The following is a 13454-nucleotide window of genomic DNA, read 5'->3' on the forward strand; positions in this document are numbered from 1 at the left end:
TTGAAAGCAGCTATCAAATCCCCCCTCATTCTTCTCTTCTGCAGACTAAACAATCCCAGCTCCCTCAGCCTCTCCTCATAAGTCATGTGCTCTAGACCCCCAATCATTTTTGTTGCCCTCTGCTGGACGCTTTCCAATTTTTCCACATCCTTCTTGTAGCGTGGGGCCTAAAACATTCCAGATGAGGCCTCACCACTGTCGAATAGAGGGGAACAATCACGTCCCTCGATCTGCTGGCTATGCCCCTACTTATACAGCCCAAAATGCCATTAGCCTTCTTGGCAACAAGGGCACACTGTTGACTCGTATCCAGCTTCTCATCCACTGTAACCCCTTTTCTGCACAACTGTTGCCTAGCCATTCGGTCCCTAATCTGTAGCAGTGCATGGGATTCTTCCGTCCTAAGTTCAGGACTCTGCACTTGTCCTTGTTGAACCTCATCAGATTTCTTTTGGCTCAATCCTTTAATTTGTCTAGGGCCCTCTGTATCCTATCCCTACCCTCCAGCATATCTACCTCTCGTCCCAGTTTAGTGGCAATCCACACCATCCTCCAGATCATTAATGAAGATATTGAACAAAACCGGCCCCAGCACCGATTCTTGGGGCACTCCACTTGATACCGGCTGCCAACTAGACATGGAGCCATTGATCACTACCCATTGAGCCCGACAATCTAGCTAGCTTTCTATCCACCTTGTAGTCCATTCATCCAGCCCATACTACTTTAACTTGCTGGCAAGAATACTGTGGGAGACCGTGACAAAAGCTTTGCTAAAGTCAAGGAATAACACATCCACTGCTTTCCCATCATCCACAGAGCCAGTTATCTCATTATAGAAGGCAATTTGATTAATCAGGCATGACTTGCCCTTGGTGAATCCATGCTGACTGTTCCTGATCACTCTCCTCTCCTCTAAGTGCTTCAGAATTGATTCCTTGAGGACCTGCTCCACATATACAATGTTAAAAGAAAGCCACAAACAATGCAAAATGTTTTAATATTTATTGACTGAAAATCAAAGCTGAGATAGAAGCACATCCTCCACTGTCTCTTTCCTGTTATTGTTATCCAGGAAAGTCACCTAACTATCTCAAAAATTCATTAGGAAAAAGAGAGAGACTTAAACATGTCAAAAATCTTTATCCTCACTCCTTCCACCCCTCCCACTCCCCCCCCCAATAATCTATCTTTAAATACTAAAAAACCTGAAATAAGTGTGCAAGAAATGCAGGGTTCCTTAGTAGAAATGCAAGTTATTAAACTGCAAATTGTCCTATCCTCCCCTGTCCAGAAAAACAAATTGGATGGAATCACTGAAGTTAACTACTTTCTCTTCAGATTTCCAGTGCCACCTACTCTACATTGTAAAATGCATGAGAATATATCAGTCCCGAGCATCGTGTTCCTAACATGTTTTTTAGAAAACACCCCTGTAATTCTCAGACAATCATAAAGGTGCCACTATAAAATCTGCAGAAACAGCTCAAGAAAAGAGTTGAAAAATCAAAATTCTGCTGTTGTTACGCCAGAGCAATTGGGGCAGGGGGGAGGGGAAATCAGGCCAATGTCTGTTATTTATAAACTACCATATACATGCAAGGCATTTTACATGTCTTCTAAAAAGATGAGGTTCCTGCTCCAAGGAGCTCAATATCTAGTTCAATTAATGCACTTGCCAATAGTTCACCCACAAGAAGATGCAGATCAGATCCATGCAGGAAACGATCACAAAAGAGAAATGGGTTTGAAAGAGACTTTACATGGCACCTTTCATCCAGAGATCCTAAAGCTTTTTACCAATCACTTTACAAGCAACCACTTCTGGGGTGAAATGTAGCAGCTGTTTAACAGTACACAACTCCAGCACATGACTGTGATGAGGAGTGAAAACTATATTCATTTGAAACTGCATGGGGAGATTTTAGTCAGAATGTAGTTATTCATAATGTAATTTGCTCTGTTATCCTATCTGCATAAAGCAAACAAGCATCATTGGATCTTTATAGAGTCAAGCCCACAGTTTTCTCTCTCATTGGAAAGATGGCACCTTCTACATCACAGTCCCTTCTTGAACTATGCTAGGGCAATAGTTCTATATGGATTTAAAGGGAATGGAGCCATCTGCTGAAGACTTGCTGCAGCAATGGATTTTCCATAGCAGTCTCACACCTAAGTACTAACAAGGCCTAACAGTGCTTAGCTTATCCAGGGAGTTCACAGCCCAAGGAGGCTGAAATGTAATGCTACTGCCTTCTGCCTCTCAACTTCAATCAAGTCAGTGTCAGGAAATCTTTGGTGTCTAAGAAGAGGTGGATGGAAGTGGGCAATATGTACAAAGGAATACTAAGGGAGGGATGGGACAGGAGAAGAACAGGCTGGATGCGTCTATTATAGGTACTATAGTATGCACAGTTATGGATATTCATTGCTGTCGCTGGATTTTCTACATTAAGGCTGATGCTGGTACTGGCTCTCTGTTGCAGTAAAGAAGTCCTCCAGAACACTCTGTGTGTACTCAAAGGTAGGACGATCTTCTGGTTTGGTCTTCCAGCATCTCATCATCATATCATACAGCTCTTCTGGGCAGTTTTCTGTGCGTGGCATTCGGTATCCACGCTCCAGGGCACGGATCACTTCTGGATTAGACATCCCTATAACACAACAATAGGCAGGAGGGAAACAGAGTATTAAAACAGGTGTTTTCATTTTGATTTTTAACAACCCCTTTAGGAAGTGTGATCCCCAGACACAGGGACAGGAAGAAAACATAGGAAGAGGGGGTGGGGATGAGCCCCTATCTGACTACCTGGGAAAGGTACAGCAATAAGAAACAATGACATTCAAAGCAGTATTAACAATCATTTTTTATCCCAATAAGAGAGATCAATTATGAAGTCCAATTCTGCATAACACTCCAAAAATTAATACCATACTCTTAATTTAATAGGCAGCAGGTTTAAAACAAACAAAAGGTAGTATTTCTTAATACAACACACAGTCAACTTTTGGAACTTGTTGCCAGGGGATGTTGTGAAAGCCAAAACTATAACAGGGTTCAAAAAAGAAGCAGATAAGTTCATGAAGGATAGGTCCATCGATGGTGTCCCTAGCCTCCAACTGCCAGAAGCTGGGAATGGGCAACAGGGGATGGGTCATTTGAGGATCACATGTTCTGTTCATTCCCTCTGAAGCACCTGGCATTGGCCCTGAGTTTCAAAGATGCTGACCGTCCACAGTTAGTGGTGCTAAGCATCTCTGAAATCAAGCCGTGTCTCAAGCTGGGTACCCAGAAGTGGAATCACCTAAGTTTAGTGGACACCTTTGAAACTACAGACCTTAATTTCATGTCCCTTTCTCAGTCTCTAAAACTGGGGCTGCTGCAGCTTCTGCTTTGGGCTCTGTGCACTTTGATGTCTGCCAGTTTCAACTGGGGTGTATTTTTAGGCTATAGACAGTGAGTAATCAAGGTTAAATTAAGAGCACCAGCTGGGTTTCAATCTTGCACACCATCCAGACTGGGCTGGTACCTGCCCAAACAGCAAATGTGGATGAATGAATAATACATGTTGGTCAGAGATGTGACCACACCATGCCCAGGGTACTCTGCCTTTTACTTCTTGTTCCAAGGCTTTGTCACCTGGAACTCTGTGCTCATAATCCTGTCTTCAGACACTACTCCCCAACTTTTGTGGTTCAAAGTTCTCAATGCACCCTTCCTTCCCTGGTATCGTTCTAACTTCAGCTAGAAGTAGATTATATGGACAAGCCAAGAATAGCATATGGAGACATTTCAACTTCCTACCTGGGTATGGGGTCCGCCCATAGGTAACTATCTCCATCAAGAGGATTCCAAAGGACCAGACATCTGATTTTATGGTGAAAGATCCAAAATTGATGGCTTCTGGTGAAGTCCATTTAATGGGAAACTTGGCACCTGGCAAATAGATCAAAATTGTCAGGTGTAACTCACATGCCAAGTGGTCAGAAGTGAGGCACATAGCAAGATAAGTAACTAACATAAGGCTGTATGGAGATGCAAGTTAAGTAGCCTCCATGCTACATTAACCTATGTGGTAACTTCTTTCACATGTCCTCGACATGCAAATTACACCAACTCAGACTCCCGAGTACATGGGTAAGTAGGTGTAAGCAGGCCTAAGGGAGTCCAAGTTACACCATCTTACACATCACCTCTGAATTTGGCTGTCCATGTGCATTTTGTCATGCCTATTAGGTTATGCAGGTGGCATTTGTGCATGGCATCCACAGCAGCTCTCTCTACCTTCCCGGGCCGTGTACTCGTTATCCTCAATGATTCTGGCCAGTCCAAAATCTGCAATCTTGCACACCAGGGTGGCTGACACCAGGATATTGGCAGCTCTCAAGTCCCTGTGGATGTAGTTTCTCTGCTCGATGAAAGCCATTCCTTCCGCAATCTTTAGAAAGGGGAGAAAGTGTTTGTGAGCCACAGAAACAGACCCATCCGTGGGCACCATGAAAGATATTAGCTGATCATTAACAAGCACCTGGAAATCAAGGACTAGAACAATGAGTGCACAGTGAATCCTCTTTCTCTGGGACGAAGTGCGGTGACAGACTAAATCCCTGTCCCCTAAGGAAAGGGTTGTTCATTGAGCTTCAAGACAGGGGTCAATTAAGGCAAAGTCCAGGATTCTGGGTGGCATTCAGCCCTCTGCAAAAGGTCAACACGAGGCTTATGCACCACTTACACCCATTGTGGGGAGATGGCAGAGGACAGTGGCTGATGAATTGAAGTATCAGAACCAGACTTTGGAAATTTCCATGAACTGGAAGCTGGGATCTAACCTGTTCACCAACCGTCATGCACATGGACTCACACAAACACCCATGAATTTGCCAGCATTCGCACACGAGCTAGTGCGCACATGATCATAACCCAAATCTGCTGCCACAGGCCCTCAACTCTACTATCACGACCTGTGGGACTATACTAGGCCCATGTCTGCTTTTAAGCTGCCTCAGCGATAATCTTTTTCCAAATCTCACTATAACTGCACACGTGGAACCATCTCTGCTGACCCCCTGCCCCAGTACATGAAGAAGAATGTAAGTGAGAACATATACAGATCTCCCATTAGGATGGATAAACTCTATAGAACTGAGAGCAACTTTCCCAGAGCCTAAACATATATGAGCACAGTTCTCCTCAGACATCTCTCTCATGGAGTTCAGTGGATATGGTGCCTGAGATGTCTAACTGAAGAGTGGGAATTTTAAATTCAGACTTGCGCATAGTAGCACTGAATATTATATCTAAATAACACTCCCTTGTTATCTGACCATGCTCATATGTGGGAGGGCCCAGTAGATGGCACTCGCCTCAAATACAGAACGCTCATCAAGAGGCACTAAGACAGAGCAATGGGAGCAGGAGGCAACAGAGAATGGGACACTAGGGATAGACTATGGAGCTGGAAAGGAAAGAATCCATGGGGATGAAGTATGCATACTGCACTTGCTTACCCATGTGGAGAATCTGGCCCATAGAATTTGGGGTCCTAAATTTTCAAATACTTGCACCTGTGCTATTTATGCAAAAAACAAGTGCCACAGACACAAGAGGGTAATTTCACACTCAGGAACCTATTTGCACCCACAATTACTCATTCTGAATGTGCAAACATGCTGCTCACTCAGCTACCCAGGAGCTATTTGCATGGTATTGCTGCCCGTCTCTGGGAAAGCTGGAGGAAATACTAATGTATTTGCATTAAAGGTTCTAGCTAGGCCCTTTGTGAAGGCTCTAATGAGCCAGAAAAATGATGTGCACAAGTGCATATCTAATTTACAGAGGCATTTACCTGAGGCAGCGTGCTCTAGTGCAGAGGTTTTCAAACTGTGGTCCACAGATCACCAGTAGTCTGCAAGCTCCATTCAGATGATCCACGGATAGTTCCCTCCAAGATGCGTGCCTGGGCGGCCACACGCGAGAGCATGAAGGGCCACCCACCTAATTAGTGGAGCTGCACAGGCATGGCTCCGCTAATTGGGTGCCTGGACCCTGGAGAACATGCACATGTAAGGTGAGGTGGTGGCCTTCGGGGTAGGTGGGAGGGGCCAGTGGGATGAGAAGAGGGGATGGGAAGAATTTGGGATGTGCAGGGCGGTGGCCAGAGAAAGAAGCGACTTTCCCCAGCTTCAGGGCTGTGGCTTCCGGGGACACAGCCCTCCTTCCCAGCCTCAGCTCTGTGGTGGGGGAGAGACCCCCCCCTCCTTCCCAGCCCCAGCTCGGAGGCTGCCGCGACAGGGAAGAGAGGGCACATCCATCGCATTAGAAAGGTAAGACTACTGATATTAAAATATGAGTTGTGTGTTTTTATTTGGAGAACACTTTTTTTAATTATTATGACTTTTTTTATATAACGCTTTTATCCAAAGTGTTTTCCAATAGTTAGCTAACAATACAAACAACATTTGGAAAGATCATTAAGTGGTCCGCCGAGACCCTCAGCAATTTTCAAGTGGTCCACGAAAAGAAAAGTTTGAGAATCACTGCGCTAGTCCTAGTGGATAGGGACTGAACTAGGAGACCTGAGTTCTATTCCCAGCTTTGCCATCAGCTTGGGCATGACCTTGTGCAAGCCCTGTCATATTTCTACGCCTCCCACCTTTAGCTTGTCATTTCGAGGGTCATCTCTCCATGCCTCAGAAACAGTCCAAAAGCCCTGGTCTGCACTAGAAAATGAGGTCTGTTTAACTAACTCAGTCAAGGGTGTGAAAAATCCCCTGCCCAGTGTAGTTATGCTGACCTAAGTCCCTCTATAGACAGTACTAGGTCGATGGAAGAATTCCTCCATTGACCAATCTACTATTACCTCTCGGGAGGTGGAGTCCCTATACTAAAGAGAGAATCCTTCCGTCAGTATAGTTAGTGTCTACACTGAAGTGCTACAGCAGCGCAGCTGTGTCACTGTATCATCTGAAGTGCAGACAAGTCCTTACCAGGGGCGAGTCTGCACTTCAGAGGCTTTGCTGATACAGCTATACCAGCATAGCTACACAGCAGAGCTTCCTTGCATAGACACAGTGCATGCTGACAGAAGAAGGTTTTTCTTCCAGCATAACACCACCACCTCCCTGAAGCACATTAGCTATGCTGACAGAACCACCCTTCTGTCAGCATAGCTGTGTTTACACTGGGGTTTTACTGACAGCTATGCTGGAGAAGGGGTGTGGCTTTTTAACATGCCTGACTGACATAGCTATGCTGGCAAAATTTAGTAGTGTAAACCTGGCCTGTGTATATGTACTGTGCCTACGACCCTGGGACCGTGACCTTGGCTGGCTTTTCTAGCTGCTATTGAAATAGAAATAATAATACATTTCGATACTCAATCAGATCACTTCACACACAAATTAGATGCACCACTGCACATCCAACTTCTCTGAAGATCTGGTACTGAAAATGTTATTTCAAAAGCTATTTTCAGGGACTCCTGTGAAATCTTTTACTTTCCTTAGCCTTATCTTCAACCCACTTTCCCCTCTGCTAGGAAACTACTTTTAGACATGGTTTCTGGTAACACACTTGTGCCGGGCAGGGCGTATGGAGCAAATGTTCATTATGCCCCTTTCCAGGAGCCTTGCCCAAGACTACACTAGTCTCATGTTTAAAATGGTTTCCCAACATGGGGTAAAAAAAACCATGGAAAACAGTTGGAGCCTTGGGGAGCTGGAGAAAGTGCCTGGTGGTTCAAAGCATGAATTTTTGACTGAGTAAAGAATGCCCTGACTGGAAAGCTGCATGGCCCTGCCTGAGTACTGTGGTGTCTGGCAGAAAGGTGTCAGAGATGGAACCACCAGGTGGCCTGTGGCTTGTAAACCAGATCACCAATACACCGAGTTATTTCTGCTGCTCCTCTTTGAGTTACACACCTGGCAATTAGCTGACTTCAGCCATAACTGTTGTATCCTGGAGACAGGAGAGAGCAAGTCTGGGTGACCAGAAATAAAATGAAAACTTTCCCCAGCTATAATGACAGGTTTCAGAGTAGTAGCCATGTTAGTCTGTATTCGCAAAAAGAAAAGGAGTACTTGTGGCACCTTAGAGACTAACAAATTTATTTGAGCATAAGCTTTCGTGAGCTACAGCTCACTTCATCGCTTATGCTCAAATAAATTTGTTAGTCTCTAAGGTGCCACAAGTACTCTTTTCTTTCACCATCTAGACTCCCACAAAGAAAAGTCACCAGAATCTGTAGTAAATTCTGTGGCCACTGGAGAGCATAAAACCGAGGGCCTTAATAGACACATTTCAGAGTAGCAGCCATGTTAGTCTGTATCCGCAAAAAGAAAAGGAGGACTAATTTGTTAGTCTCTAAGGTGCCACAAGTCCTCCTTTTCTTTTTAATAGACACAGCTCCTCAGATCATGACATGAGAAAGGCTGGGACTGGTTCTCTGCCAGATAGCTGACCAACAGGATCCTTCACAACACTAACCAGCTGCACAGTCCCCAGACCTCTAACTGCCACTGCCAAATTCTCTAGTTAAGGGTTTAATCATCAAAGAACAAACTACTTCCCCTTCAGCCACCACCACACACCTGCTTCTCCTAAGCTTCGCACAGCTGTACTGTGGGGCCCAGGGACAGTTGTGAACAAGTGGCCAGTTGTTCCAGAGAGCAGAGTGAGAACACCAACGCATCAGAGACGACGCAGAGAAAGGAAACTCACTGAATTATTTCCATGTTTCCTCTCCCAAAGCAGAAAAAGCACCAGGTCGTCCCCAACACCTGCATGTTTTCCTGGGGCATACAAGGCCTATTTGCATATTCAAATCAGACTCACAACTCTCCATTGGTAGATCCTGAACAGTTGGATTCTTCACAGAACCTAGCTGGTCTCTACCCCCTCCCTCATCATCAGCTTTTACCAGGAAGGAACATCCCAGGCAGGGGTTTGCTCCCAGCAGATAGTGACCTACAGGCCAAATATTACTCCTGATCGTTTCAGCTTTTGAGTCTAACACACTTCCTTCCAGTGACACAATTTGGCCCTTTATGCCTCCCAATTGCTTCCCAAACACTCAGCTGTTCCAACTCACAGCCCCGACAGAGGTAAGAGAAGTATTGCTCTTTGCCTTTTAAAGACAGGGAAACTCAGCTAGACAGGCAGCCTGGCCCTCATCTCCCAGTACTTACACTTCAGTACTTTACTCTGCCCTCAGCAAGAGAAGAGGCAGGCCTCGAGTTCGGGGGCTTGCTCCAGGCCACACTGAGTTAAGTGGCACTCCAGGGTTCCTGGTACCCAGTCCCCTGCTCAGTACTCTAGAGCACATTGCCTTTGAGGTCAAGGGCCCTTCTTGTAACCACCCCAATCTGCGGTCTGGCCTCTTCAGCTCACACAGGGCTCACAAACATGCCAAGAGACCAGTTGTTTTGACCCCAAAAGGTCAATTGCTGCAGGAACTTGAGGCCTTAGCACAAAGACCTTCAGCTCAAGCTGGCCTGGCTTCTCTCTCACCACTGGCCACTGAGCACAATTCCATTCCTCCTCTGTGGCTCATGCCCAAAGTAGGAGCAGAAGTTCTCTGGCCTCCCTTATGCCCTCACCGTGCTCTCTCCTCACCTGGGCAGAGAAATCAATCAGCTTCGGGAGAGGCTGCTTGTTGCCTTCGTCGCTTTTCAGGAAATCCAGCAAACTGCCTGCAAAGGGCATGACAGGAAAGTGGTCAGGGCCTGGCCAGCATGTTCTGTCCGTCGCCAAGTCCTGGGTCATGGCCTGAAAACTTAGCGCGCTGCCCACGTCTGCTCAGGGAAACACAGAGGGGACCACTACAGAACCAGCCTCCCAGGAGCGATTTCTCAATCCTGCACATCCCCAGTGCTGCAGCCAGAAGGATTCAGGCAGAAGATGGGACATCTCATGCTCTGATCCGCGAGATGTGTCTCCTGTCTCCTTTCTGCATGCCCGTGGAGTGGGGTTAGTCTGGGGGGAGGAAGGGTGCTAGCTCGACTCCATTGGTTTCTCATGCTTCTTGCCTTTTTCTTTGTTCTCTTCCTGTCATTTCCTATGCTCCTTCCCTCTTTCCTGGCAACAACTGTTATCACATACTTCCAGCCATGAACCATATCCTGGCCAACTGCATGTGGGCAATGCACTCCTCCCAGACTAAGGGACAGCACGTGTGGAGGGGTATGGGCAAACCGTGTCTGCCTTGAGCTGCCAAGGAGCATACCTGGCCTACCCCCGGGAGGGCCCTGAACAGTGTTACCACCTGGTATTAGTGCACTCGGGGCTCCACCTCTCCCTCTTCCCCAGAGGCAGGTCAGCTGAGGGGGAAGTTACCTTTCTCCATAAATTCAGTGATGATGTAGATAGGCTCTTCCTTGGTCACCACTGCGTGCAACTTCACCAGCTTGTCGTGCTGCAGGCTCTTCATTAGGTTTGCTTCTGCCAGGAAAGCTTCCACTGACATGCTCCCTGGCTTCATGGTCTTCACCGCTACTTTGGTGTGTTTGTTGTAGGTGGCTGGAAGGGATAGGAGGACACAAGGATGCTTCAAGGCCATTCCCAACCAGCCTGGGGCTGCTGACATCACTAGCTGCTTTGAGAGCAAAACTGTACAGGGCTTCCTCTCTTCCAGTGGCCATGGCCCTATCCCACTCTGCACAGTTACAGATCAGTCCTGTTCTAGTTACAGCTCAGGAACCTGATGAAGGTTCTAGCACCCCTGAGGCTGCACATCTCTCTTCCTCCACCCACAGTGACTCAACCCCTCTCAATTCGCACCAAGGCTTCTCTGCTCTGGGAGATCATTAGATTTCAGAGGCATGACCCTGGTTTGTATGGACACAGTTGCTACATGAAGGCTGGTGGCTAGACATATCCTTCAGTGCTCTTCCACCTGCACCTGGCCCAGCCCTGAGAGGCAAATCATAGGAGAAAGAAAAGCAAAATTTGGTTTCATATATCCAATTATTCAAATCCTCCCTTCTCTGCAGCTGGAGAGATCATTTATTTACCTGCCTCCTTCCAGTGGCCTCTCTTCCTCATTGCCTACTATATCCCTCACCTCTTGCCCTCAGAGCACCTTCATCATTACCTCTTCTGTCTTCCCTTTCCCCTTGACCCCCAATCCTTGCTCTTACCCATCCAGACTTCTCCAAATTGCCCAGCTCCCAGCTTCTTCTCCAGCTTCAGGGATTCCCGGGGGATTTCCCAGGCATCTTTCTCCCAGGGTTTCTGTGGCGTTGGCGCAGTGCAGGGGAAAGTAAGCTTCTGGCACAATCCATCACTTTGGTCTGAAAAAAGAGGAACAAGACCTACCAATCAGGATCAGTCTTTTCTGCCAGGCAGGAGGAGTCTGGGCTACAAAGCTCTGTGCCAGCGCTTCAGCACGTGAGCAGCTCCTCTCAGGCTAGCAATAGCATAAGGGCCAGTATAGATGCAGGTGTTTTCACCACACGCAGGATTTCACGACTCACATAGCAGCCGGCCACATAAATAATGCAATTCAATCCAGTCCTAAGGACCGGTTTTGCTTTAATGAGATAAACGTTCATCCGCATGGCATGTGACCTCCAGTGTGAAGTCCCCTCTATGCACTAAGTAAGAACAGGTCAGGAAGCTTCCCCACAGTGCCCGGCATCCTGGGATTTTGGAGTCCGGGGAGCACAAGCCACTTCTGGAGCGTGGGAAAGTTTCCAACTGTGCAGCTCTCCAATCCTCTGCTCCTGCGTGCAGATTGCTAGGTATGGGGGTAGTTTGGTGATGTGGATACCTGCTGCTAAGAACTGGACTACAGCCAGCAAAATTATGTCCTAGAGCATCCAACTGGCTGTCAAGCATGAATAATTTGCAGGCACCAATAACCAGGGCTGGATTCAAAGCAGTAACCTAGAGGTAGAAGAATCTGTAACTGACAGACAGCCCCTAAAACGAAGGAAAGAAACCAGGAACAGAGCCTTGATGGGCAGAGAGAGGGACTGAGGTAGCAGGAGTGAGGAGATGCTGCAGAGAGACAAGCCTCTAGGGAAGCCGCCTACCCATGGTGATAGCAAGGCAGCCCGGAGGTGGCAGCGTGCACAAGCAGCCCCTCCTCCATGAAGGACCCAGCACGGGTAACATAGGACTCACTCTGATAGTGGCTGACCAGATCCTGAAGTGTGGCAAAGCTGTTCCGAGGGGAGATGTAGAAGCCACCGCTGTCCAATGTCCGGATCTTATAGTGCTTCACTGTGTCTCCATTTTGGGGATCAAAGTCTCTCACAGACAAGGAGTAGCTCCCTGATTCAAGAGACAGATATGCAAATGGAGACTCCAGGGGTATCGGCAGGCCCTGTTGAAAGCGGGTAGCTACAGGCTCCTGTTCTGTAGAGCTTCCACACTTGCACAGGTTACCCCAGTAACGCCAGCCTGAGCTCCCCTCCACAACACCACTGCCTCCTAGTGTGGACTGCCCATGCCACAGCAACCTCCTCACTATGCAACCCAGCTCATTGCTTCCAAGGGCAGCTAGTTCAACAGCCTGCAGCTGTGCCCAAGGGAAAGCAGCTCTGCTAACCGCTCCTCCCTTCTCCCGTAAGTGCCCGCATCCCTTTATCTGTTGTAGGGATTTCCAGAAGCATGGCGGTGGGATTTCTAGACTGACACTCAACCCCTTACACAAGGAAGAGTTTGCAATGGGCTTGTTTATTGAAGCACTGAGCTGAGAAGCGGATAAACTCTGCCCTCCCTGATCATCTGCTCCTCCTAACCTCAAGGGGAGTGTCAAATGGTGTCATTTCCTGCAAGCCCACCCCTCCCACATGGATTAGGTTATTTTGCAACATTGTGGGTGACAGCGATACTGTCTCAGAACTGTATGTTCTTGTAGCAAGAGGAACCGAGTTAGACGCCCAGAGCAGGGAAGGGACTGGCAAGGGGGAACTTTCAGACCGTTGTTCTTTCCCCGTCTGATAACTGCTGCTTTGTCTGGATCAGGATCACCCACCCCCACCCAACCTCCTCCTGCCCTGTCCCAAACAGCAGAGGCCTTCAATTCCACAAGGGGCAGCTCCCCCTCTGCTGCCCCCTTTGTTACCTCGGGTCGTCTCGCTGTCCCGGATCATGAAGGACCCAATCATATTCCCCGGAGTGAGGAGGTGACGCTCTGCATCTTTCCGGCTGACTCCTTTGAAAAACCACCTGTAGAGCGAAACCAGAGCTGACCCCCGCGCCGAGCACACAGGCGGGTTCCAAGTTTTTCTGCTTCTCAGACATTCCTGAAACTCTGCCCATTTAAGCCTTTCTAGGACAGACTCCAGCTGAGGGTGACGGTGAGTCAGGGGAGACTGCTGGACAAGCAGCCTGCTTTGCCATGGTCATTCATGTGACATGGCAATTACAGCTCCCATGTCTCCATCACTGGGCTGCAAAGACCCAACCCCCCATTACCTATGCTCTGGGGACTCACCATGGCGTCTCT

At 47.6% G+C, this 13454-nt stretch overlaps 1 protein-coding gene across 4 annotated transcripts in view; it reads right to left on the reverse strand.

The window, feature by feature from the left end:
- Positions 1-981: 981 nt before the first annotated feature.
- The window catches only part of HCK (HCK proto-oncogene, Src family tyrosine kinase), a 31512-nt gene continuing 19039 nt past the window's right edge, over positions 982-13454 (reverse strand). For all 4 annotated transcript variants that reach the window (XM_043496045.1, XM_038369708.2, XM_038369707.2 and 1 more), the window contains 8 exons: positions 13071-13174; positions 12125-12274; positions 11137-11289; positions 10334-10516; positions 9614-9690; positions 4286-4439; positions 3806-3937; positions 982-2654 (listed from right to left, as the gene is read on the reverse strand). In XM_043496045.1, the coding sequence (XP_043351980.1) occupies positions 2452-2654; positions 3806-3937; positions 4286-4439; positions 9614-9690; positions 10334-10516; positions 11137-11289; positions 12125-12274; positions 13071-13174 (1156 nt within the window). In that variant the 3' untranslated portion in view covers positions 982-2451. The remainder of the gene's footprint in view (positions 2655-3805; positions 3938-4285; positions 4440-9613; positions 9691-10333; positions 10517-11136; positions 11290-12124; positions 12275-13070; positions 13175-13454) is intronic.

This window comes from Dermochelys coriacea, chromosome 13 (assembly GCF_009764565.3).
Source record: "Dermochelys coriacea isolate rDerCor1 chromosome 13, rDerCor1.pri.v4, whole genome shotgun sequence".
Lineage (NCBI taxonomy): Eukaryota > Metazoa > Chordata > Testudines > Dermochelyidae > Dermochelys > Dermochelys coriacea.